The sequence below is a fragment of the Struthio camelus genome, chromosome 30, assembly GCF_040807025.1.
Source record: "Struthio camelus isolate bStrCam1 chromosome 30, bStrCam1.hap1, whole genome shotgun sequence".
NCBI classification, from domain to species: domain Eukaryota; kingdom Metazoa; phylum Chordata; class Aves; order Struthioniformes; family Struthionidae; genus Struthio; species Struthio camelus.
In genome coordinates this window covers 4,595,690-4,620,376 of record NC_090971.1, presented here as the reverse complement: position 1 = coordinate 4,620,376, position 24,687 = coordinate 4,595,690, and the positions used below count along the sequence as shown (strand labels likewise).

At 50.5% G+C, this 24,687-nt stretch overlaps 1 protein-coding gene across 7 annotated transcripts in view; it reads right to left on the bottom strand.

The window, feature by feature from the left end:
• Positions 1-672: 672 nt before the first annotated feature.
• The window catches only part of GATAD2B (GATA zinc finger domain containing 2B), a 50,478-nt gene continuing 26,463 nt past the window's right edge, over positions 673-24,687 (bottom strand). For 6 of the 7 annotated variants that reach the window (XM_068922034.1, XM_068922035.1, XM_068922030.1 and 3 more), the window contains 10 exons: positions 19,023-19,352; positions 12,799-12,928; positions 12,398-12,529; positions 11,896-12,027; positions 8,933-9,103; positions 6,496-6,811; positions 4,223-4,425; positions 3,072-3,182; positions 2,016-2,133; positions 673-1,113 (listed from right to left, as the gene is read on the bottom strand). In XM_068922034.1, the coding sequence (XP_068778135.1) occupies positions 980-1,113; positions 2,016-2,133; positions 3,072-3,182; positions 4,223-4,425; positions 6,496-6,811; positions 8,933-9,103; positions 11,896-12,027; positions 12,398-12,529; positions 12,799-12,928; positions 19,023-19,351 (1,776 nt within the window). In that variant the 5' untranslated portion in view covers position 19,352 and the 3' untranslated portion in view covers positions 673-979. Of the gene's footprint in view, positions 1,114-2,015; positions 2,134-3,071; positions 3,183-4,222; positions 4,426-6,495; positions 6,812-8,932; positions 9,104-11,895; positions 12,028-12,397; positions 12,530-12,798; positions 12,929-19,022; positions 19,353-19,994; positions 20,168-24,687 lie in introns of those variants that run through there. The other variant, XM_009670608.2, reaches the window with a different exon arrangement.

The window sequence follows — 24,687 nt, the reverse complement described above, 5'->3', positions numbered from 1 at the left end:
CGCCCGCGAGGACCCGCTGCGGTTTCCAAACGGGTGGCGAGCGAGAGCTGCTCCGGAGGGAGGGCGCAACGGCGCGGAGGGGACGCGCAGCGGCCGCCGTGCCCTTGGCTGGTTCAGTCTGCTCTAGGTCTTCCGCTTCCGAAGGCCGAGAAGTGCCATCGCTGCGTCAAACCGACACGCGCTCCCGCCGGCTACGCCGGGCGGCATCCAAACCCCTCCGCGCCCCGCGTGGCTCACCGGGGCCGTCCCGCCAGGTCAGGGCGGCCGGCGGGGCGCCCGGCACCGTCCGTCGGCCCTGCCGGCCCCGCTGCAGCCGGCGCGCGCGGGCACCAGCGCCGTCGCAAACCACGCTCCCTTCCTCCGGGGAGGGACGCACGAGCTAAGATGTTCGGGGTCAACCCTCAGCTAGACGTAGAGCGTCTCCTCGCTACTCCTGCCGAGCAAAGGAAAGAGCACCCTACCAGCGGCAGAGGACGGCTGCCCGGGCTCCAGCCCGCTGCGTCTCCTTGCCCCAGTTTCCCCGCGAGTCAGCACAGGCTGCCCTTTAAAAAAACGGTCACTTTATGTAGAGTGGATGCCCTTACAAGTCTCTGGAAAGGAAAAAAAATGTTTAACCGTCCATTTAGCAAAGGAAAAGGAGGGGGGGGAAAAAAAACACAACACAATTAAAAATTCTATGCTTTGTCATTACAAAAAAATAGCATAAAACAAGCTTTAACACATGTATAGTGCTGATTTCAAGCAGACATTGTTCTGACCTCGGGCAAAGGAAGTGACCTCTCACTGCTATAGAAAACCAAAGGAGTTAAGGTTTGGAAAAGGACAGGTCGCTGAAGGTTTGAAATGGGTTTTTTTCGTTTGTTTTTTTTTGTGTGTTTTTTTGTTTCTTTTTTTTTGTCTTTTTCCCCGTGTACGGTAGGCACCAGTACAGGCACTGCATGCGACGGAAGTGGGGAGGAAGGGGAACGGTCAATAGGCGTTATTTCTGTCCGCTGATGGACTGCGATATAGACCGGGGTGGGATCATATCTAAAAGGTATTCCCGCTGCCGGTCCGCCAAACTCGACGCTTTGTGGCCTCCAATCCCAGCATTCAGGTATGCAATGTTAACACCTAGAGAGGGGAGAGAAAAGCAGGTGGGGACTCCTCTAAGACGCGTGAAGCTGGACAAACTCCCCTGCACTACGCGACACAGGAGCAAAGGGCTGGGCTCGTCCCAGGCCTTCTCTCGCAGAGGGAGGAAGAGACAGACTCCTCCAGCAGCGGTGCTCGCTCTCTGCGCAAGCCAGCGCCGTGCCTGCCCCGTGCCAAGGGACAGGCACCCGTCTCCTGCCGTGCTGCAAAGGGACTCCAGCCCCTCATCCAGAAGGCCCTCCTCCAGCACTCATTTTAATTTCCCTCTCTCAGTTTCATCCTCTGTTCTCAGTTTGTGCCTCTGCCTTGTCTTTGGCAGCAGCTACCTTCCGGGTGGCTGGAGAGCACCCTCTTCCCCAGGGCCCTGGGCAGCCCGCGCTGAGCCCAACGGTGGCAGGGCGCAGGGTCTTCCTGCGGTGAGCTCAGGAGGGGCACCTTCACGACACCGTCCCCGCCTCAAGTTACAGGCGACAGCGCGGCTTGCTAGGAAGAGCCACCAGACCAGCGCATGCTCAGATGGATCAGTGTTGCGAAGGTACCATCGCCCTGCGCGTGAGGCTACGTTCAGAGGTCAGCCCCACAGCCCCCTATTACGAGCCCACCCGTTCGCGAGACCGAGCCCAGCGACTGTAAGCAGCAGCGTAGGATCCTCTCAGCTTTTACCTGGGCAACTGCACTTCAATCCGAATCCACTCTCCTTACGGAGGTCTGCACTGCCTTTGTGGTAGGGATGGGAAGTACCACGGTACAACCGGCCTGCGCTAGTGACACCAGCCCCTGAAACCAAGCCACTGTCTGGGCCGCACAGACTGACCTGCTCCACACTCTGTCTGGTCTAAGCCCCCATCCTCCCTCTGCTCTAGTGAGGGTCAGGTCGTTACCTGGCATACCAAGGAGACCACCCGCTACAGACAGCTGGGGTGCCTGGGCAAAGTTGGAAAGCATCGAGCGGGCAGAAGTGGGGATGCCACGCTGCAGAGTACTCTGGGGCTGTGGAGCCTGAGGAGGGAGAGAACAAACAAGGAGGAAGTGAACATATACCACTGTATACCACATCTGCTTTCCCTGGACCAGCAAGGACTCCAATCACACAGCCACAGTTGCAGAAACCAGATCAAACTACAGCTCCCACGTACAGGCAAGAGCTCATTTTCTTGGCAAGCGTCTAGAGTATAATTTTGAACTCTAACTCTGATGGATCAAAATTCAAGAAGGTACCAAGACGGCCTGGCAGTCAGCAGTACACCTGGAAGCGGATGCTAACTGAGCTACAATGCAGGCTGCAGCCAGAGAGTGAAGAGTCAACCATGGCCTTTGCCCGGTATGCGGAAAACATTGTTTGCAGATCACTCTCAGAGATATGCAACCAACTAACACAGTCCTGGGCTGTGCTTCGGGCTCCCCCACCGGCTGGCCTGGGAGTAACAGAGGCAAGAATCTGAAGGCAGAAATAGGAGGCAAGGAGACAGCAGCAGCTACAGTCACTGTTAGCACTAAGAAATGAAGTAAATGGGTGGGAGAAGTGGAGACTGGGCTGCAAAAGGAGAGAGAGACATGAGGATGCCGTGCCCGTCAGCCTGGCCTGCAAAAGCACCCTGCCCAGCTAGTTGGCCACTGAAGAGCATCTAATACATTGTACAGACTAGTCCTAGTCAAAGGACTACGGTTAAAAGCAACCTTAAAGATCAGAGGAAAAACCAAAACGCCCAAGCTTCAAAGGGCAGTCAGACCCAAAACCTGTTCTCTCTTGAGAACAGAGAAGGCACTTCTCCCAGCAGCTTAGGATGCTCATGGCCTCCTTTCTCTACACAGAGCTCTCACTGTGTCCACCCAGACCTGAACCAGAAGAACACATTCGGCCTACAAACAGGGTGATTCATGCTCCCACTTGGTTGGGAGCCTTGTGTAGGAGCTATGAAAGAGTGAGAGCTGCTCACCTGCCGGAGCGTGTGGTGCCTCATGATGTTCTCTTGTTTGCTGACACTGGAGACAGCAGGAGCCGCAGTGGGAGACAAGGCTGCCTGCTGCTGTAGCCTCTGCTCGATTTCCTGAAAGAAACAGAAGCATTTTAGAGCTGCACGCACAGCCTGGTTAGACCTCGTCCCTCCGCTGTTAGAAACCACCCTGCCCCAGAAACGATCGTTTCTCCTCCACACCCACAGCCTCTCTGGCAAGATTCAAACTCCTGCAGTAGCAATGCAGGAAGCTGGAGATCATATATAGGTTCACGCCTGTACCAAACAGGTCAGAGCTGACCTCTCTGGTGCCACGAACAAACCGACAGCGCACACTGACAGAGATTATAGCGGGCAGTATTTTTGGGGGGGGAGGGGGGGAGTTGGTTCCTCCCACAGCCTGTCCTCTCCACGCTCTGCAATCACTGCTTTATTTGAAGTCTTGCTACCCACTTAAAACTCGATTGCTTTTCCAAGGTGTTACTGGAATTGTAGCCTTGCTACAGCCAACATGAACAGCTTTTTATCTCTGCACCCACTTGCTACAAACAGCCCAAAGATAATGACTCTTCTTACTCCAAAACGGGCCTGTCCAATTTGTCAGTCAGATTCCGCTTCACATTTAGTCTTCACAGCTCACAAATGATGATTCTGGTTTATTCCTGTGATATTCCCAGGGCCTCTAAACACCTTCTCCAACACCACTTTATCACAGGAATTTAGAAAATCCCCCAATTTTACAGATAAGCCAACAGGCAGCAAGCGGTTAAGTGACTTCCTGAGAGTTCCAGGAAGTCCGTGGCAAAACCGGGAACAGAAGCCAGCTGTCCTGACTCAGTTTTCAACCCACTCTGCCTCCTACTGCTGTCAATGGAACAAGTTACAAAGCCAGGGGGGAAACCATACCACACGCGCAAAGGGAAAGGAGCAGCCGCTCTTGCAACACCCCACTCATCGCAGGAGCGAGCGGTGCTGGACAGTTAGCACCAGCAGTGCACCCTGTTTGTCACAAGCCTTATGGACTTGTGGACTGAGGCTGGGCATCCCAGTGGAGAAGTGAAACTCCCCAAGCCAACACAAGAGAAACCCCAATCACCACGACTGTGCAGCTGGTGGAAGGGCTGTGTACTTGCCTGCTCCTGCTGCAAAGCTTTCACAAAGGCGTTCTTCAGCCGGTTGGTGTGCTCTGCCTTCAGTGCCTTCTTCTGATTGGAAGTCATGCATTGCTCACACAGGATCTTCCCATTTTTCTCCTGCTTCCAGTGAGGGGTGAAGTCGGTGCGGCACTGAGCACAGACAAAGGGCTCCACACGCAGGAGGGACGCACAGCTTTTCCCTGAAAGTCACCATGAAGAGGAGTTACATGGGAAAGCAGGACAGCCCTTCTCTCTCACGGCACCTCCTCCCACCTCACGCACAACAGCAGCAGGCCACCGTGTGCACCGCCAGCACAGCACAGGAGGTCCCAGCACTCTTGGTAAACGACATGCCAAGATGGAGAGGGGAACGAACTCTACAGCCAAGCTGAAGGCCAACACGTAAACGGATTCTCTCAGGACAGCCTCAATTCAGCATCCAAACTCACTGCGGGCAAGAGCTGGACTAACAGAGCTCAGCGTCTACAGAGAGAGTCCAACACCCGGGACAGGACGACCCCAGGGCGCAGCAAAGGCTGCGGACCAACTAGGTGGGGAGCAGCTCTACAAAAAAGGAGCTGGAGCTCCTGCTAGTCAAGTCGAACACAGGTCTGCGGTGCGCGCCGGCAGCAGCGACGACTAAACACATACTGGGCTGTATCAGCAAGAGAGCACCAAAGGGTTAAAGGAAGAAGTTATTCCCCTCTACTCAGCCCTTCCGGGGCTGCATTTGGGGTGCCGTGTCCAGATTTGCACTCCCCAGTACAAGAGGGATGTTAACAAACTGGGGAGAGGACACCGGACGGCCACAGGGATGGCCAGAAAGCCAGAGCACATAACATACAAGGAGAGGCTGACAGGGTTCGTCTAGCCCAGAGAAGAGAAGGCTACGGGGAGACGCTAACCGGGGTCTTCTGCAAGGTCTAGAGAAGACAGAGCCAGGCTCTTCTCAGAGACGTGCAGTGAAAGGACACGAGGCAGCAGTCGCAAGCTGAAGCAAGGGAAATTCCAACTGGATGCAAGAAAAACTACTATTCACAAAGCATGGTTAGACACAGAGATGGGGGGCAGGAGGGAGAGCAGGCCCTCAGCACCCTGCTCTTCCTTTGAAGATGGCCCTGCTTTAAACAGGGGATTGCACTAGAGACCTCCCGAGGTCCCTTCACCTCAATTATTCTCTGCTGGAATAACCAGGGAAAGAGCACAGGCTCAGTCCAGCCTAGCTGGGAGCTTACACCACCGATGGAGCAGCAAGGTGCAAGCCGGTGGGGGTTTCCAAGGACTAAAACCTCCAAAATCCAGCTGAGAGCTGCTAGCGCTGCGGCAGCACTTTGGCAGCGGTATCAGCAGGCACGGCGCAGCCCTGGCACGGGAAATCTCCCTCGGGGACCGTTGTAAGGGGACTCCTGTCCGGAGCACCCCGCAAGCCTCTCCCCGGCTGCCCCTTCGCCTCCCAGGCGACAGCTCCTCCACAAACCTCTCCCCTCCCACTTCTGCAGGGGACGTTGCCCCCAAAATTTACATAACCGCATTTCTGCAACTCGGCCACCGGCTACTCTTCCCGTTCCCATGGCAACGGCCGCAGCGCCCGCGCCAGGGCGAGGTGCTTTGCAAGCCGTCGTTGCAGGAGGCGGCTCTGCGGGAGGCAGGCTGCTTGCCGAGGCTCAGAGCCCCTTTCCGCAGGGACAGGACCAGCGGCCAGCCGGGGGATCCCTGGGCAATCACGGCTCAGCGGGCCTTACGCAATTTGGCATTTCAGCTCCAAAACATCCAGGGAGAGGGAGCTGCCTCAGACCTCTCCCCAGGGCGCAGTTCCGGCGAGGCAGGTTGCGCCGCCCCGTGAGCCCCAGGGCGCAGACACCGGCTGCTCCTGGGGCTGGCTGCAGGCTCCGCACACCACGGCTGCTGCTGGGAGAGGCCGTCCCCACGCTCCCAGCCGGCGGAGCCAGGCAGCACGGTGCCGTCAGACAGGCTCCATGCCCGCAGGGGTCAGCAGTCGCACAGCTCCCTAGCAGCGGAGGTGGCCATGCTCTTAGACTGGAAAAAGCTGCAGCAAGAAGGAAGAGTCCAGAGCTGTGCAAGACTAGAAAACATTCTCTTTACAGACTCTCTGAGCCACAGATTTCAGTGTTTTGCAAAGTAACAGAGGGGATTCAGAGAAGACATGAGAGAGCACTGTCAGCGCCGAAACAGCAAGCAGGAGTCTGACAGCAGGGCTATGTGCGGTCTCAGCAGCAGAGAGCGCACCGCTGCATCTCCCCAGAGCTTACCTTGGCTGTCGATAACACTTTGTACCACCTCCTCCAGCCCCACCATGTAGATGAACTCGCTGTTGGCTGCGCTGGGCAGGAAGTGAAGCAGGGGTGCAGGTGGCTTTGGGGGTGGAATCTCCAGCAGTGTCTTTTCCAGTTGCTTGCGCAGGGCAAGCTTGGCAGCTGCCTGGGAATTGGCGGCATCGTTCAGAGCACTGGGGCTGGGGAGCGGAGACGACACCCTGTTCACAGTGCCAGGCTGGATGTGAGAGGCAAGATTCATATAGATGGCTGAAGACGACGTACGCTGGCAAGGAACAGAAGAACTTGATTGCTGGAGAGAAAGAAGAGATGAGGATTAACACAGCTCTGACATCTATGCCAGAAGAGAGACTTGTGCTCACACTGTCCCTTGCTACGGCTCAGATAGTACAGGTAGCTTGGAGAAGCCAGATGGCCTTCTTACAATCCTCCTTCTGTCTGCAAACGTTACCGAAGGGATCTGGGGAGACAGGAGCCACGCTGGGATCCAGGAGCAGGGAGCATGCCTCGGCCTCTACAACAAAGTCATCGGCAACACAGACACCAGGGAGTCAAGGACCTGCGACGATGCAATACAATCAGCACAGAAAGGACTTGGTGTCCAGAGCAGCCGAAGGAGTTCGACGGTCAAGGGAACGTGTGTACAGGGCCCAGGCTCGGCCTGCGCTCAGGAGCCAGCGTCAGCCTCGCCTCGCGTGGCACGTAGGCAGCACCGAGCGCCGTGATTCACTTGCTGGCACCATTGTTCACTGTCAAGTTATGCTCCTCCACCTTTTGCTTCATTGATCTGGCACGCACCCAAGCAGCATCCCCACTGCCAGATGGTGTCCATCCCCTCCCACACAGGTGCTCAGAGTGTGCCAATTCCCTCCTCTTCCATTTCCAGTAGCTTTCTTCTGCATCCTCCGTTCATTTGGATTCCCAGTCCCCCGATTCCTCTGGCACGTGACAGTAACAAAGCACAAAGACTTCTGCTGACCTGATGATGCAGCTTCCACAGTCTTTTGTGAAACGAAGCCATCAGCCTGCAACCTATTTAAGCACAGACACTGCTGCTGCCAGCCTTTCATATACCCTGCCTATTTCTTGGGGTATGAACATTTCGGTGCGTGCAAAGGGGAAAATCCCCAACAGTAGCAAACTCACTCAGCAATTCAAACAGTGTCAATTACCAAGGCTGAGGCGACAACCTCATGCTGATCAAGAATAACATATAAAAGATTAAAAAAAGGTGGTGGTGGTGGTGGGGAAGTCTGACTGACTAGAATACTGCTAATGCTTTGCTGATGGGGAAAAAGAGGCAGACAACCAAGCTAATCCTAGAGCAGATAATCTGACATAGGTGCAGGCAAAATAATGAGCTGATCAAGGATAACTGACGCAGACTTAAACAAAAAGATGATAAATTAACAGCAATGCACTTAAAACAAAGAGTTGTATCAATCAAGCACATAATTAGGTCTGTTTGACAGTTGTTTAGATGCAAGACTTCTATTGTTGTGTAGTCATGTTTATAATTTACCAGTTTGTACTATACCATTGTTAGGACACATTAAATGGCTTAAGAACTAGCTAACTAACCCTAACAGGAATTGACAGCGGTTGTTAACCTGGGCCTGTGTAAACATGAGGCATCTCAGCTGGATGTTATAGTCTGGGACAAGGAACAAAGACTGCGCCACAGAATGGGGAAACGCGTCCCGGGAAACAAGTCGTTACGCTCAGTCCCAGCAACAAGCTCTCAGTGCAGTAACAGCGCAAAGGGACAACCACAACTCCTGGATAAACAAGCAATAGGAAAGAAAAATGCAAGAGAAAGATTTTTATGGCTTTACGCAGCATTGAGGAGACCAGTGCTAGAATTGGAAAATGCTAGTCTTCTCCTCTCTGTTTACAGTCTTAAGTAGTCTGACTTTTGAAAGTAAAAAGAACAGTTTTTAAGGGTCCTGTTCCTGGACTGCAGGGAGTTTGCTGCACACTTCTGTTGGAGAGAAGCATAAAAAGAAACTCCACGACTCATTACTGATGCGCGGCTGACTACACTCCCACAAAAAGAGAAGCTACACCTTCTCACAACTAGTCACCCTGCTTCACTAGGGTCTTCAGTGTTGTCATTCCAGGAGGAGAGTAGTCCTGTGTTTGGTTTTGATGAACAACTGCTTTGGTAGCTGCCAGCTCCACAATAGGAAGTTTTTCATTATTTATCATTCCATTATTTTATGCAGGTCAAGGACGTTTGTCTTTGTCCGTGCTTCAGATACGTTTCCATCCGTAAGCTTCGCTCTAATGTCTTCATTCTGAGCTCTGCACATCTCCATGGGATTAATCAGCCTCATAAGGCACTTCCTCTTCTCCTTTCCTACTAACCCACTAGGCAACCAAGCCCAAAATTGGCAACAGAGAAGTAACCTACCGGTTGGTAGTTGATGGCTGGATTCATGCTTGGAGTTGTAGTGCGGATGAGACCAGGTTTAGGAGGAACACGCTGCCCTTGTAACTGGGCAGGGTTTGGAGCAATCACACGCTGCGACATAAGCATATGGGGCAGAGTCGTATTTGTGGCAGACCTAATGACACTGTGACCCTGTCAAGAAAGGAAACAAGAAATAGGAAAGAAAAAAAAAAAAAAAGGGTCTTGAGGCAAACCAGGATTTTTAGTTCCCTGATCAGGCTCTGCAACAACTGAGCATTTCCACTAATCTGTAACTGAAGTTACTTTCCACCATGGTCCATTGAGATACTACTTGAAGAACTGAACACAACTTTTCCTAAAATTGTTATTTATTTTAAATAATTTTTTTTCCATTTTGCCCGTAATTGAGGGCTTCTCAGATTAGCATATTCGTATTTTCTGTAAAGAGGTTGGAATTTTATGCGAGTCAAGAAAAGGAGTATTAATCTTGTGGAGCAATCACTTCCAAACAGCCAACCAGCTCACTAGAAAGAGGACCTCCATGCTCTAGGCTGAGAATTTTCATCTCCTGAAGCATCCCAAGACACACTTCCAGGGCCTATATTTCAAACCCTCTGCATTAAAAACAAACCAAGCTAATTTGATCAATATGTAAAAGTGCAAGGGGAAGAAGAGGGGGAAAAAGCACCAAAGGAAAAAAGGGGGAAAAAAAGCAGGTAGTTCGCCAGCTATACAGAAAGCTATTAAAAGCAAGTGCCAGAATTCACAACGCTTGCAGTGGTGCCTGAGCTGAAAGCAAAACAGTTACGAGACTTCTGACTAACACGGAGATGGGTTTTGCCTTCAGTCCAGGAACACAGAGGTGTGTAACAAATCTTGAACTGCTGTTGTGGCAATGATTACAGCAAACTGACCACAGGCTGAGACCAAGAGACCTGTCCAGGCTTCACGTAACATGCACAGCTCAGGGAAAGTTCTTTGCATTTCTGAACACCATCCTAATGGTTCAAATGGGAAAACGACAGGTAGAAGGGCTGGAATATTTTGTCAAAGACAATCTTAAAACTTTAAACATCTCATGTCTGTCAATGTTTTTCCCCACTTGTTCTATATGAGGTTCTTCAGTGTCACCCATAAGAAAACCTTCACAAAGGCTGTGCAAACAATGTATTTCCTCCTTCCTTAAAGCCCGTTTCCTTTACCAGTCTGATCCCACTGCGAAGTCACAATAGACATGACCCCAGAATCGTTGCCATAGCAAAGAAAACAAACGTCCCAAACAAAAGAGATGGTTAATGGGGGAGTAAATGATCAGCAAGATTGAAATGAAAGTCTGTGGCAAAAGCATGCGAGAAAGCTACAGGCAGTTAAGACATCAGAGCATCACGCACTTCCCATACACCATCTTCCCAGTCGCTGCCAGTGCCCGACAACGCTGCTTCCCAGGTGCATCACTGGGGCTTTGTATATTCTAATACACAAACACACACACACAGCCTCCTGCTAAAAGGTCAAAGTGCATTTTGTGATGTTTCGGAGCTCTGCTTTCCCACTGAAGTCATTCATTTAGGCTGAGAATCTTACCCAGGTCTGCCAGGGCAAACCACCACAGTTCATCTCCTGCCCGAGCCCAAACTGAATGGAGTCCGACGGCAGGGAACACGCCAGGCTGCCCTCAACCCAGAGCAGGCAAGGAGCAAAGTGCACATGTGCAAGCAGTTTTAAATCCTGTAGTTACTTGAGGCAACCCTAATCTAAGGACACTTTTCAGCGGTCACCTTGACCAGGCTATGAGGAATGCGTGCCTAGAGCAGCACGCAGGGCTTCCTCCTGGAGGAGCATGCATCCACCCCAGACTCGAGAGCACCTCCAACAGAGCAGGGCTGTTTTGCCAGCTAGCAAACAGGAACACTTGGGGAGGGGATAGGAGAGAGTGCCTCAAGATGGCAGGGAACTCCACGCCCTACAGCAGACCTGGACGAAGTGCCAAGAAAAAAATCCCTATCGCTCATTAGCGTAAACACCCCACTCCACACACACACTCCGAGTGCCCTCCTTCCAGTGAGCTCATACTGTTGGCTTTCTGTTTATCTGTGCAACATTAAACAACTGTGACATCTAGAATTAGCATTCTTCCAGCACACATACAGCAAGGTATCTGTGTCAGACAGCACCCTGCTCTGTCTATAGTACTTTCCCAAAGAAGGTAAACATTTCAATTCCATGTTTTGTTTGCATTTTTCCTCAGCGTCTTCCTCTGGCCGTCCTGTACTGTCTCAAAACACACAGTTCTGCTGACCAGTCGTTCTGCTGCTAAGTGCAGGCTAAAACTTTTCTTCCTATAAGCCCAGGACTTGCACTTGGCATGCGTTACCAAGCAGCAGACAACTTTTTCAGGGTTATCCTCACCTTTTTAATAAATTAGCCCCTTCCATCTCCTGCGACCCTAAATTGCTGGCAGTATTAACCTCCGAACCTCTCTACTGAAGAGCTACTGCTTCTGAAGTGGCAGAGAACCACCAGAACCCCACATCCACATCCTGCGTTACAAAACCAGGAGGTGCAAAAATCTGGGGCAGGCACAAAGTACCGTGGAGATGCCTCAGTTTCAGCTTTAGACATGACCTTACCTGTAAAGAGAATTTCCCATACCAACTGTGGAACATCAGGACTGCAGCCTAGTCTAGTTATCTGGTCTGTAATAGTGGTCGCTGCTTTTACTTCCATGGCTTTGTGACCGCACAAGACAGACTGTTCTATTCATAGTGTTGAGAACTGCCAACATTTATCTTCCTCTTGGAAGAGGCATCTCAGTCAATTGGGACAACTGACTTGCATGCAACAGATGCATTCATTTTCACTGTGCAGAGACAAACGTGCAGCATTACGCATGCAACAAGCAGATTTACAGTTCTCTGCACAAAAACGCTGCAATAACAGAAAACAGCATCAGGAAGGCTCACCTGTAATGTCCTTAAGTTCTGAGGCTCAACCCCCTGAGCTCCAGGCCTGGAGGGAAGCTTGGACAGTCCCTGCTGTCCCACATGAGCAGGAGATGGCTGTACAATAGACGCTGCATTCTGGACAACAGGAGTCTAGATTGAGAGAGAACGAATACCAGCATCAACACGTATCGCCTAGGAAAGAAATCCATTGACAGACCCAATGTTGACCAGCCTAATCAATGATAAATCAAATATTAATACTTCAGAGCTGCACAAATTTACCCTCTCAGCTGACCTCAAGGGCAGCAAGCTAGGCTGGACTACGGATTTGCTACAGCCACACTTTGGTAATGAATATCACTCCACGGCACCAGAACAAGCGTGTACCAAAGAAGTGGAGCTAAAGAAGGTCCAGTACCAACAGAGCGAGCCTTTAACATGGGTCTGCTAACCAGCTTCCGCGAGCCCAAGTACCTACCACCCACAGCCCAGCCCCAAATGATGCTGCTCAGAGCTTCACCTTCTGCACCACATTCTCCTTTTGCAGCTGGCTTTGCCTCAGTTTTTTCAGCAACACAAGCCTGGCCTCCTCCAGTCGTAGCTCATCCCGAAGCTGTTTGATAAGCTGCTGTCGCTCCTCTAAGCTTTTACCCTGCAAACACCCAGAAAATCATTTAAAATTCACACATTTGAAACTTGCTGCTACGGATTGGTAGCAGGAAAACATCAGGAAGCAGTAAACAAGCAAGAGTTCGTACCACAGACAACTAAACGGGTTGGCTCATTATGACCAGAAGCCACTGCGTTATTCAGAAATCCTCCTTAGCTCCCGAGTCCTTCGGAAGCACTCCCTTCGCAGCAGAAGGGCTCCCCTCTGTAGTAGCCACTGCTCTTCCTGAGAGCACCTGAGAAATTCCTTACCTTAAACATTTCAAGATTTGCTGCCTTAAGTCTTTCTTCCATACGAGAGCTGGAACGGGGACTGGATGCCTCATTATCAGAGAGGACAATTATATCCGGTGATGGGGTTAATCGACCCCTGTCCTGGTCACTGCATAACAGAACGAAGAGAAAAAAGACTGAGCCGCGCCACCGAGGCATCAAGAGCAAACCTGCGAGTTGGAAAACTCCCCTCTGCCCCAGATCCACATTGGAGTTTGGCATTTCTATTTATATCTGCAGAGCTGACAAACACGAGCGACCCCCCAGCCTCAGAACAGGAAAAGCGTCCTCTGCTCACAAGCAATCACGGTTCGAATGGAAAAGGCTCATTCAAAATGTTTTCTTCACCAGGGTAAAAGGTGGATTGCTCTAAGTGCAAGGTAAGCAAACATGTGATACAAACCCTATCTGAGACAGGTCTATCCATGTGTTAATAATGAGCTATATAGTAATCAAATAGGAAGAGACAACTGCAACCAGGTGCTGAGATTAGAGGGAACAGGCAAGCATAACTGCATAGATACTTTTGCCTATTACTGCTCATACTTACTCAAAGATCACCACTGCTTGCATGACGCTTGAGATAAGAATAGGGTATGTCCCCAGTTAAACAAAAATGTAAATATTCCAAACCCATATTAACACAAGTCCATTTTTAAAGGTCACCCATAAAGGACAATCTGAATAAATATCCTGCACGGAGTCAGGAGATCCAACTGAACTGTGACCTAGAAATCAGTAAACGAAAGGAGCAGCAGCTACAACAGCCCGTTGCTGGAAAATCAATGCTACCATCCAGCAGTATCCAAGCACGGCATCCTTCGTTGTGGCATCATCAGAGCAAGGAGACACTAATAAAAGCCCTTTAACTACCACCAGTTTAATGTAATGGTGCTTGGAGAGCCTTGGAAAAATGCTAAATAGTCCAGTGTAAGTAGTAACCGTAGCTATAAAGGTATCAGGCATGTTGCCACAGAGGCAGACGGACTTATCGTTCCTCAGACTAGCTGGAAGGTCTTTGGTTTGAGGCTGCAGGGGGAGGGAGGAGATGCACAGATTATCTTATCTGAAACTTCTAGCTTTGAAAACCCAGAAGGAAGTACGAAGCTAGATCCAAATTCCCAGGCTTGACTGCTCCAAAGGCTTCGAATCCAGACAGGACATTCGGAGCCAGACACATGGCTCGCAGGGGCTTTTATGCAGAGGTTATGGAAAGCTCTGCCCTGAGCAAGAACCGCGTCCCGTGTGGCCGGAGTTGGACAGCTCTGCTGAGCCCTTGGCGCGGTGGCAGCTCGGCACGAGCGTTCAGCAGCTTCAGCTTTTGGACGCCGCAGCCGCTGCCGCCACCTTCACAGGCGTTTCTGAGCATTGGTGGTGTTTAGCTGCCTGCTTCTCCCTGACCCTACTGACCGGTTTACCCCAGATTTCCCATGAAGAGCTTGGAAACTTCACTGTCTGCACCTTTGGCGATTTCTGTGTTAGCAGTACAGGCCTGACCGTCCTGAACAGCCAGAGCACAATGTCCAGCCAGGGACAGGAGGAGACGCTGAAGACTGGTTTGGGTCTCGCTCCTGCACATCTCCAACGCTGCCGGATGGGCGAGTCAGGAAGCGAGCTTTGCTGCTCTGCGTGCTGCAGTCACGGCAAGCGAAGTCAACACGATCTACTGCCGTTAAGACGAGCTCTCTGCCAGCTCCGATGGAGTTAACAAGCCCTGTGAGATGAGGGTGGTTTGTCCACTGCAAATCCCATTGGTGCAGAAGAGTCTGTGGGTGGCTGTTCATCAAGGGAAATGCCCCCAGCAACATGGTTCCAAAGCATCCAAAATAAATAAATAAATACAAAGCCATGAAAGCGCTTTGCTGAGCCCAGAACTGGGGACACTGCTCTGCATGATGTTTCTACACATACTATTTTAGAGTCCTCAATAACCTCTTTGTGGGCCATTACAAACTTAGTGTCATATGAGCACAGTATCTTTTGATCAATAGATACCCTCTTCTTTTATACATCCTATTCGAGTACCCCACAGACACTGCACGCAGGACCCAAACACCAGCAGCTTTGAACTGCTGCTCCCTTTGCGGAGCCAAAGAAGCAATCCCCTGGCTGCGCAGCGGCAAGAGGAAAGCTGGTGCCTCCAGGAGAGAGGGAGGCGGCCGACAGCCCCAGCCCGAACGGCGACCACTCAGCGAGCGGCACGGCCGGGCAAAGAGACGGACCACGCCGCAGCGCCCCCGGGGCTGGAAAGCCGTGCAGAGCAGGAGGATGCGTTTCACAATCTGCCTCCATATTTCATACGCGTTCGTTCACCTCGCCGAGTTAAGAACAAAGCTTCTGGTGTTCAAAACCTTGCGCGTTGCACGCGCCGCCTGCCCGGCTCATTCCTGCAATCTGTTTGTGCCTTATGGCTTGCTGGTCCCCTTCGGTTCCCCGCAGCTGGCCTGTTCGAGACGCCCGTCTCCGGCTGCGAGCCTCGGGGCACACCTCTAAGCGAGGGACGCTTGCTCCCGACTGAACTCCCAGCGGGCTGCGCAGCCTGGCTCCCAGCAGCGCAGCTGGCAGGGAAGGCCCACGACCTCCGACGGAGATAAAGTCGGCGCTGTCCAGTCCAGGCAAACGAGTCTGCATCCGACGAGTTTCACATTTAGCTAGCGAAGACCTGAAGCTCCTTCCTGATGAATCCGAGACAGCTCTCTAGTTGTCCATCCCCTCACGGTGCTGCTGGCCACCCAAAACGCCCGTTTCCACACTATTATTTAGGGCACGCCTATACACGGCACTGCTCTGCGATGAACGTGCCCTCGCCGCTCCCCACGGATCCCCCGTGGGCCCGCTCGCAGCCGACCCTTCCCCAAAGGGAGCCTCAAGTGCCAATACTTGGATGACCAAGCGCTCGGACAGGAGGCTCTGCGCTATTCCAAGCGTTATATGTCAAAAATAAAACGCATCAGGCTTCTGCTGGCGGCCCGGGGCCCTTCTGCCTCGCGGCAGCCGCCGCGTCCCGTCGGGCGGTCGCTAGAACGGCACTGCCGATTTTGCCGCCCGGCTCTGGGTGCGCTCGCTCTGGGTTTCAGCGTCCCAAACCGTGCACAAGCCAGGGAACGGACCGGCTAAAGCCAATTAAGCACCAAGCTTAGTCTTTGAGTAAGGCCGTCCACATCTCAGACTTGCCATGCCAACACGGCTACCTGGACTCAAGCAAAGTCCTTTCAGGACAAAGCCTGCGTGTTGAACGCTGCAGCCGCCAGCTCGCAGGCCCTCTCCAGCACCTTGTTCAGCCACAGCAACGGCTCCGCTCTACGAGATAACGCGCGGGCGGTCCGGCGGGAGAGGTAGCTGTCAGAGAGCCTGCGCGCTCGCCACATCTGCCCCCAGCTGCCAGGGTTTGGCCTCCTCCTGGAGAGCCCCCTTCCACCTCCGGCCACATCTCAAGCGCACCCAGAGCGATCGAGCCTGGTATTCCGGTTCAGGATTCGCCTAAAGGCCGGCTGCCGTTACCGCTTCTGGCGATTATTTTGGACAAGCGTTCGGATACGTCTGGGCTGTTTTATTTATTTACGTTCCGCTGACAAAAAAAAGCCAATGCCAAAGCCCGACAGGGGAAAACAGGGCCATCTGCAAGGAGGTGCTGGATCTGTCAGGATTGTTTTATTTACTTTTGTCAAGGCAAGGGCATAATCGCAACAAAACTACTGGAAGAAAAGCTACGCTGGCGATGCAGGAGGCAGACAACAGCGAAAAGACACGGAGCGCGTTCCCCAAGCAAGCTCTAGCTTAACGACCCCTTCTCAACTGGATAGGAAAGGTAAAGACTACCTAACTGTATTTCTATTGCTAGAGACTTTTTCATGCTAAATTATTTCAAAATTTCTGGCAGTTCTCTCCTCCCTCTTCTTAGGGCTGACTGAATTTGAATTGTCGCTTACTTCTGAAGGCAGCCCTCTTCTCACGGTTACATCTTTCACCCCCAGCTTTTCCTCAAAACCAAATACATTACAAGAAATTCAGGATTTCAAGAACATGACCCAAGACAACTCGGTTGGCTTCCATTTTGCACGTGTCTATGTCCAGTTCTGGTGTCTGTCTAGATTCTCCACGTCTTGTACAACATTCAAGCAATTAGCTGCACAGTCTTCAACGTGAAGTGAGCGCACAGACAGTGCTTCTCCGGACCAGAGGCTTGCTCGCTATTTCTTCAGTAGGAAGGCGACCTGTGTAGTAACCTACTCGGAGCCATCTCTATTCCTACAGCACTTAACACCTCTAGAGCCTAGAAACATTTGTGAAGTGGCTGAATATTATCTGTATTGCACACACACAGTCTCACCCAAAAGCTGTGAGGCAAGTGAGCCAGGGAGCTGCGATGGGAAGTCACGATTCCCGGGTCCACGTTCACCAGGCCATACTGGATCTCATCTTCAAACTATGAAACAACATTAACCTTAAGAGAACAGATCGGCTACAGGCAAAGTCGTAGCTTAGCGGGGCAGCAAGACTGCACAACACGCTCACATGGGGCCGTGCTTCTGCTCATTAAAGAAAAATAGTACAAGTGATTTTCTCCTTCCCACTTCTAGCACTTCAGGTCTATTCACCACTTCTGATTCTTTACAAGCCAGGATTTGACAGATAAGCAAGTGTCGATGAAGGCATTAATCTTTTATAACACACAATATACTAGGACTACCCACATACTGCAGCAGCAGCAGCGATCCCTTGCCTTCAAATCCCTCTTTCACCACCTGCTCATTAGGCTCCAGGAAAGGAGCCCCCAGAAATTCAGACAGCACACCCTCTTTATCCAAAAGCCACCATCAACACAAAAAAGCCCCCACACAATACAGCAATCAAGACAATTTAAGTTTTGCTGAATCACGATCCAGTTCCTTTTAACTTGAAGAAGAGAGACCGAGAACAAACAATGCTGGCAACATGCATCCTTTCACCAAACAAGGCATCTTTAAAGAAGCCACTAAGAGGAATTCATCCTGCCCTAATATGCAAAGCATTTCTGCTAAAGAAGCCGACCTTCCAGACCACATGCAAAGCTGTATCCAACCAGCTGGGACGCGGGCACCTGACCGGCCTGTGAAGCAAGCAAGCTGCATCGCTGCAAAGGAATTACTACTGCCTCTTTTAAACATGCTTCCCTCCAAGTCATTACAAATACCTGGTTCCTCAATAAAGTGCTGTCATTCATTTAAAGCATCAAGAAAACATCCCAGGAAGGCCTAACACTCTGCACTTAGTTCAAGTAGGACTCCTCTGTTCAGTCACTTAGCCTGTTTGCCAAGTCTAGATTGACTCAACATCCAAGTCAAGCAGAAAATCAAAATCGTTTAACATTTGTTTCTCTCTCTCTCTCCAAAGAGAAGTGAAATAAAAACAAAGAGGCAGGATGTATCAGTGCTGCATAGCACAAGTTCTCACTTACAGCCCTGCAAACTCATACGCCTTCGCACAGAGCCTGACTGCAGGTGTTGACTGCACAAGTCAGGTAGCTAGAGTTCACCCATGATAAAAATCGGGCGTGTGTGCACTGTGCATCAGACGGATGCAGAGAACACAAGGAATACCAAAGCTTCTCCCAGAAAACAGATATAACTCACCAGCACTTGATAACTCGGGCAATTGCTTTTCATGGGCAGTCTCAGGCTCAGCAGGGAAAAATAATTACTTCTTCCTCTCAGAGTCACTAGCCTGGCCAGGGTCAGGTTCGAGAGCGACTGTCCACGCACTTGCATCAGATTTGGCTGCCAGCTAAATGAAGGACTTTAGCAGTCACTTTTGTAGATGCTAATAAAAACTAACTGGAGTGGGATCTCTCCTCCTTCACACACACTGGCAGGGGGCTGCATTGCTACCACCCCAACTGTTGTAACTTACAATACTAAACGCATGGATAAAGGAAGAGAAGAAACAAAATCCATCTGTTTTGGGGGTAAAATAAGGAGGACAGCAGAAGTAAAAACAATAACAGCACAGCGCTGACTGTTTCCAGAAAAACTCTATTGGGAGAGCAGCCTCTGTTGCTCAGATTTCAGCCAGAGGCACCTCACAGACACCAAAATACCAGAGAGACTCTCCCAAGTCTCCAGGACCATGAAATGTTGATTTAATTTCTGACTTGGGATCTCACATCTGGCTGAACAGAGGATTAATAATAGGCTAGCTACAAACTCCAATCATTTGGCACTTACCTTCTCCTTGCACTCATATCCACCGGCTCATCGTTAATGTTTTCCTTCCCTGGCCTCCCTGCAGTCCTGCCATCCCCATGGGGCCTAAGGCTCCCATTCAGCTTTTCTTCATAGACTTTCACACCATCCTGTTTCACTGGGAGCTCATGGGGCACCTCAATGCCTGAGAGGTCTTTCCTCTTCAGCAGCGCCAGCATCTTCAGGCGTTCCATTGCCTCATGTCCTTCCATTTTCAACCTTTTTGCCAGGACATCATCCCGGTCATCCGCTTGGTCCAAGCTCCGTTTTAAGAGGTTCAGGCGCAGAGCATCTTCTGTCATTCTGTCCATCCTGCAGGACAGAGGTGGGCATAAGAACAAAATCAGTATCATGGCAAACAGAAAACAGCTGTAGCAGACCTGCCGTAACCTGTACGTAACCGCTTGGTAAGGAGCGGCGCTGTGCATGGGCATTCCCCACGCAGCTTCGCTCCCCGGCCTCTGCAGACCTCCGTGCCCTCCTTTCTCAGGAAGAGTGTACCACCGATGCGGAGCCTGGAGACCGCCCAAGTGCGCGCATGCATTAACCTGTTAACAGCACGTTGCGCGCTTTTGTTCCCAATCCTAAACCAGCCAGACAGGGAGTTTCCCAAGCAGCGTAGATTAACTGCACACACCTGAACAGCGAGAGCACCCTGGAGCCCCTGAGAACAGGGGTACAACCCCTCGAGATTAAATGAAGGTTGGCTACTGCATGGCAAGATTTACTAGAAAGGGAAGCTGAAAAACGCTAAAACCGTTCAGAGACACAGTCCGTGCTAAGGGCTTTTGTACTAGGAAGAAAAACAGATTTGGGGGGGTGTGGGCGGTGGGGAAGGGCAGAATGCTTTTTCCTTTGAAGGAAGCTCCTCAGATGGGGACCGAGTACTCCAAATTTTCTTCTAATGAGAGGCAGTCAAAAATTTCCTTTTTGAAAATAAAGAAAATCCCCTACCATGTCATTTTTCTGCAGTCACCTGCTCTTCAGTGAAGTCATCCTGCAAGTCCGTACGGAATGCGACGCACCTTCTCACCAAGAAGGTGAGTGCACACAAGACCGTCGCCACCCACTCGTACTCTTCCTTCCCCTGCCGATCCTCTGCCTCTCCTCCAGGTGCAGGAATGCCCCATGGCTAACAGAGGGGGCAGAAAGGGGGCTGAGCCACAACACCTCGCATAAGCTGATCTGCCTGCTCCCGGGCTGACAAGAAGCTAACTACAAGAAAGTCAAGAGATCTCCACCTGCAAACAAGGCCAGTTTCCGACGGGCTGCTCAGAAAGACCAGCTCAGGAGGGTCTTTACCTACTCACAAACAGATTGGGGTGGGGGATGATGACAAACAAGAGGGGGGACTTTAAGTAAGTAAGAATTAAAGGGAGAAACGGCGAGAGCACCAACAACTTTTTCCACCGGGCTCTGCACAGTAACAGCCTGCAGTAGCGCCCAGAGCACAGAAGGAAGCGAGCCGCAAAGAAGAACGCTTCAGAAAACAGGCGAGACGGACAATAAAGAACGAGCTGAAGCTGTGCCCCCGAGTGTCCTCCTCTGTGCTAGGCTACAAACAGGGGCCTGAAGGATCAGACATTTTGAGATCTCTGGCAGCTGCCAGAGGGAGCCCAATTATTTGGGCACACTGTAACATGATGCCAAGGCAGTGACAGAGCACAGGGAAAGCTATCGGTGCACATGTTCAGTCTCATTTCCACTCACTTTTTATTAATGATGTCTGTATGCTCTGAACAAAAAAAATGATGCCAAAGCACCCCAATCTCAGTCACCTCTGCTCCTACATACTCTCTTAAGGTGGAGCTTGTACAGCCATTACTAAATTTGGCTGCAAGTCACTCACGAGATAAAGCCTCACAAAGCCAAATTTCTGCCAGGGAGACATTGTTCTGGATCAGTTATAAATCCCCTATAATTATACGTATTTAAAAGTACAGCCCTGACACAAGTTCAACTACAGCACCAAGGCAGTAACATGGTTTCAGGGATTGAGCCACGTCACAGGAGCATTACTCCACTAACGACAGGGTACAGGCACCTTAGGCAGCAAGAAAACAAGTGAAAGTCTGCAATGCAATAGAAAAAAGAAATCCAGCCAACCCTCTGGCACTGGTCTGATCTCAGACAGGTTACCATATTAAGGGTGAACACCTTAGACACCTTTCTACTCAACAGTCTAGTCTCTCTGCAGGAGAATTCACGTATACTGTAACCAAATATAGAAAGGCAAGCACAGGCAAGCTCAGGAAGTGCTTTGGAAGACGCATGAAATGTTAGCTCTCCGCTCCCATCCCCAAAAATTGACCCCAGGTTAAACTGGAGATGTGAGTACTGGTGGGTTACTTAAGACACCATGGGAGAGCAAGAACCCTCACCGCACCCAGAGCTGCGGTCTGGATCCAGCTGCTGGGAAAACGCCTCGCTCCAATTAACGCAGCAACGAAAGGGCCTCCGTGAGCGCATCCTCCACTTAACGCTCTTGGGAGAGGGAAGCAGGTAAGAAGGAGCAAGAAGTCCAGATACTTGGCAGCCAAAGGCTGACGCATGGAAAGGGAGCATACATACTTTCTAACCAGCTGTCACTTCGAGCTGCAGCCTTCACTATTTGTTTTAGGACATATTAAACAAATCTCCCTAGATAACGGTACATAGCTTGCAGTGAGTAAAGTCACTCTGCGGGTACTTGCCTATTGAAAAGCCATATCATTCCTATTAAATGGGCTCCATATTGGTATGTAAACTGGATGCATTGTTAAAACACACACACACACACCCCGCATAGGAAAGTTGATACCACCTTAACTGACAAGCAATCTGAAGCAATTTCACTGAATTATGTGTTGGTACTCAAAATCCTTGCACTGCTCCATGCACATAGATATTTCATGTCACATGTTCTGGCACTAAGACAAATATAGCCATAATATTTGCTGGCAAGCAGAAAAATAAAACAATGCTAGAGTGCACAGAGGAGATTCAGACTTCCTGAAGACACAATGGTCTGTTTCTGGACATCAGAAGGGCAGCAAGATGTACCCACGCAAGGAAAAAAAAACCACAGGAACTTAGCAAAAATTTACCTGTTTTAAAAAAAAGTCTAAGGCCATGTCTGCACCTCAGGGCGTCTCTTTTCCATGATGTTGTCACGGACAGACACTTGATTGTTGTGGTCAAGAAGTGAGCTCTCCCGTTCTGTGGATTACATTCCCACCGCGCTCTGACGGCGCTCCAGACAGAACAGCAGCCCTTTGGAGATGGTTATTTAAGCAAGCTAAAGCAGTCTTGAAAGACTGGAAGAGCTGTTTGCTTCCTTTAAAGATCCACCTCAAACACTGCCAGTCTGAACTGCTACATGGGAAACAGAATGAAATTACCTGCGAGTAACTGCTCTTCTGGAGCTGCCTCTGTGCACCTTTAAGCAGGAGGAAGTTGTAAAGTGCTGCCTGCAAGAGCACAGGAGACGCGGAGCGTATCGCCTCTCGCAAATCAAAGTCAGTGAACAAAACCAAGCCAGGGATGGAGGTATTGGAAATATCTGTCCCAAACAGCACAGATGCTCTCATGAGTTACCGCGCTTGAGTTAGGCTCAGCCAGGCTCTGGTCTGGGTCTCAGGACAGGAAGGGTGGTTAGGTCCATTCATCCCGATGCTTGTGCCGTGCAACAGAGGAAAGAGCCTTGCTGGAACAGCACAGCAGCCAGGTGTCCAGAGCCTCCAGGTCAGCTGGAGCCTGTGCCAAAAGCAACACTGCCACCAACGAGTCCACACAGGGAATGCACCAGCGCGGTACAAGGAGAACGACGCTTTTCCTCAGCCTCTCTGCAAGTCAAGCGGTCTCCTTTCCACCTCCTGTTCCCAACAGGAAAGGGCTGGCCCAGACAGCCTACCTTTCCCTTCATTTCAGAGACGGGCAAAGTGAGGTTTGGTGTACCTAATGGACCTAATAATCCTGCTCTGCCACAAGAGTGCTACCACATCCCCAAGACGCACAGCTTTCCTGTACTTTTCCAACTTTGCTGCAACCTACTAGCACAGAGTCACAGAAAGAGCAGTTTACCTTTTGGCAAGTTAAGGGAACACCATGTCATGGGACCTGGAAGTCAGCTGGAACACATCAGAAGTGGGAAATTAATGTTTTGGCCTACAAGCACTGAAATGAAAGACTGCATCAGCCTCCAAAACACTGTGGCCAACAGTCAGCCGCATTTTTACAGTATCAGTTACCATACAGACACCTACTTGCTATGGGAGGAAAGGAACTTAGCATGCCATGAACAAACCCCTGCTTGCAAAGACATGAGCAGATGGTAACTCAAGGGTTTCAGAAAGCCCTCCCCTTTAAAATAAGTGGCTTCTTTACCAGAAAGAAATCAAAATCTGTTATCAGAAACAGGTACCGTTAACTATTTAATCCTTTCAAGAAGGGAAGTTCCAGGCCTGGTAAGGAGTACGCACTTTCAGCCAGATTCGATAAAAATTAAATTAGGCTTCAGATTCTTTATCGAAGGGGGCCCTTCAGTGTTAACACTCAGTTGCGAGGATGGGGGAAGGGAGGGGGGAGAAACTGCAGCTTTCCTAGGAGTCCTAGGAGTTTCCAGAGCACCTTCCCCTTTCCTTAACTGACCTGCAGGAAAGGGCAAGCTGGAGGAGAGTATTCTACTCGATCCAAAATTAGCAGAAACGGACAGGAATTCTTTAAACCACCGGCTATTTAAAAAGCCTGAAGGTCAGACAGTTAGGAACTTCAGTACTAGCCTGCTTTGTGTCAAAGTAACCCAAATTAAAAACAGAGATTAAACCTCTCCAGTTTGACTTATGAATGATTTTGAAACCAAGGACTGCCTATTGAAGATTTAGCTCTTTATCAGTAATCTGGAATTATAAACTAGAGCAAGAGCAGAATTCCTCCCCTCTGAATTTCAGACACCTTTCAGAAGCAATCAGCCGAGCTGAACTGGACAGGAACAGGACCGTTCTAAAGGGACGCACACGCAGACACTTCAAATCACGCCATTCAGCTGCATTAGCCAATACACTCGCGTTCGAGTCGCACCTGAACGACAAGAGGCGATGGGCACTGGAGCACATTTTCATCAACAGTAATACAAACCAGATGATTCAGACTTGCCTCCTGCCACCTACTCTAGCAACCCTCCAATAAATCACTCCCAGATATCTTGCACATCCAAGGAAGTGGGCTCTCCATTTCACTTCCCTAAAACAACTTAAAAAAAATAAAATAATAAAAAAAATCAAAACAAAATTCTCAAATGATGGTAAAATCCCCTAAGGGAAAACAAGAGAGCTATAAAACATGTTTTGTTTCTGACTTGATACAGACTGTAATTATCTCCGATTGCACCTCTGTAGGTGAGCAGGCTTTACTGACTATCTAAAAAACGCCGGTGTCAGTTTAGAACCAACCTCCAGAAGTTAAGAGACTCCTCGGGAGAAGGAGGCCAGGCGAGGAGACAAGACACTCTGCTCAGCTCAGGCTGCAAAGACGCAGGGCAGAAGTCTAGACGCGTAGCAAGCGCTGTCAGTGACTCCCCCCACCTCCCGAGTCTACTCCTCCTCCTCACCACGACCCCTTTGCTCATCGCCAATCCTCCTCCTGAGGCACTGACTACACTCCCTCTTCG